General features: G+C 53.9%; 1 protein-coding gene across 1 annotated transcript in view; it reads left to right on the top strand.

Moving 5' to 3' along the window:
• Window positions 1-2,075, top strand: part of TM6SF2 (transmembrane 6 superfamily member 2) — a 14,436-nt gene that overhangs the window by 8,609 nt on the left and 3,752 nt on the right. The window contains exon 7 of the mRNA XM_011991298.1: window positions 499-618. Within this exon, the coding sequence (XP_011846688.1) occupies window positions 499-618 (120 nt within the window). The remainder of the gene's footprint in view (window positions 1-498; window positions 619-2,075) is intronic.

Genomic DNA, 2,075 nt, shown 5'->3' with positions numbered 1-2,075 from the left:
CGTGAGCCACCGTGCCCGGCCTCTGGGCTCTGCTTTCTTTGCATGGCTCTGCTCTCAGGCAGTCCCTTTATGGGGTAGCAGAGACAGCCTGTGGCAGCTCCAGGCTTCCATGCACCCCACTCAGCCACCCCAGAGCATTGTGAGCCCTTATTACCCCCAAGCTTAAGCACAAGTCTTAGGCAGGCTCAGATTGACCCAGCCTGAATCACTTGCCCATCCCTTACTGAGCATCATGGACAGGGGGCTGGAATGCTCCGACTGGCTAGGCCAGAGTCGCATGCCACTTCCAGAGAAAGGTTGGTAGGTTTGGTGTATGTGTTCGGCGGGTGGGGGCAAGGATCTGCAAGGGAAATAGGGGAGCACTTTGCAGAAAGCCTGGGTGGGGTCTGAGGCCATCCAGATCCTTCCTCAGGGCCTCCACCTCGGGGGTCTCAGGAGACCCACCTGGGGTAGCTGCTCATCTCACAGGCTGGTGCCCCTCTCCTCCCTCTCCTGCAGATGCTGATGTACATGTTTTACGTCCTGCCTTTCTGCGGCCTGGCTGCCTATGCTCTCACCTTCCCTGGTTGTTCCTGGCTGCCAGACTGGGCCTTGGTGTTTGCTGGAGCCATCGGCCAGGTGAGGTGGCGGGTGGGTGGTTGAGCAGACATGTGGGAGGGAATTTCTGTCTACTCATCAACGACTTTGGTGTCCTCCCTGGGCACTGTAATGATGGGCCCCCAAGAGACCCCAGCCCCAGGCCCGGTATCCCAGGATTCCCTAGTCTAGGGGAGACAAAGTCAGATACAGACACTCCAAGCCCCATGAAAAGAGGGACAGGGGCTGTGAAGGATTCCAGAAGGGAAAAGTTATCTAGAAGCAGGGGTCATAGGAGCTGGGCTTTGATGTACGGGGATGAGTTCTCCAGGCAGGGAAGGGCATTCCAGAAATGGGAACAGCATAAGGAGAAGCACAGAGGGAGAGAGTGATTTAGCAGGGCCATAACATGGGTAAAGGCAGAGATAAGAGAAATTGGCAGCTAGATGCTGAAGGCTTTGAACTCTGGGACTGGGGGCTTGTACTGAGGGTGATGGGGAGTTTGAGGAGGTGTTTGAGCAGTGGGGACCCAGTCAGAGCTAGGAGCCTTTTTCTGGGTTCCTGATGAAAAGTGCTAAAGCCTGGGCCCCGGCCAGGGAAGTAGGGACCAGGAAAACGTCTAGAATCCACAGGATTTGTGCCAAGACCTCTGGGATGGGGAAGACTGAGAGGAGGATCTGGAACCAGGTCAGAGAGAGATGGGGTGCAGGGCCCAGGAGATGGGGTTAGGCAAGTGGGGAGGGACTCACAGACAAGTGGACGAGCACGGGGGACGGGGGGACAGAGAGGACACATAAGGGTAGGAATCTTTACAGACAGAAGGCCGGGCGAGGTGGCTCACACGTGTAATCCCAGCACTTTGGGAGGCCGAGGTGGGAGGGCTACTTGAGCCCAGGAGTCTGAGACCAGCCTAGGCAACATGGCAAAACCTGTCTTTACAAAAAGTACAAAAATTAGCTGGGCATGGTAGCATGTGCCTGCTGTCTTAGCTACTCTGGAGGCTGGGATGGGAGGATTGCTTGAGCCCAGGAGGTTGAGGCTGCAGTGAGTCATGGTCGTGCCACTGCACTCCAGCCTGGCCAACAGAGCAAGACCCTATCTCTAAATAGATAAATAGATAGATAGATAGATGGATAGATAGATAGATAGATAGATAGAATATTAGATAGAAATTTTAAAAATAAGCCAGGCATGGTGGCTCACGCCTGTAATCCTAGCTGGCACTTTGGGAGGCCAAGGTGGATGGATTGCCTGACCTCAGGAGTTTGAGACCAGCTTGGGCAACATGGCGAAACCCCATCTCTATTAAAAAATACAAAAAATTAACTGGGCGTAGAGGTGCGCGCCTGTAGTACCAGCTACTCAGAGGAGGTTGAAGCATGAGAATCGCTTGAACCCAGGAGGCAGCAGAGGTTGCAGTGAATGGAGATTGCACCAGTGCACTCCAGCATGGGCAAGAGAGTGAGACTCTGTCTTCAAAAAAAAAAAAAAAAAAAAAA

Source organism: Mandrillus leucophaeus, unplaced genomic scaffold (assembly GCF_000951045.1).
Source record: "Mandrillus leucophaeus isolate KB7577 unplaced genomic scaffold, Mleu.le_1.0 Scaffold11, whole genome shotgun sequence".
Taxonomy (NCBI): domain Eukaryota; kingdom Metazoa; phylum Chordata; class Mammalia; order Primates; family Cercopithecidae; genus Mandrillus; species Mandrillus leucophaeus.
Note: the sequence above shows the minus strand (reverse complement) of the source record. Positions and strands in the feature narration are given on the sequence as shown.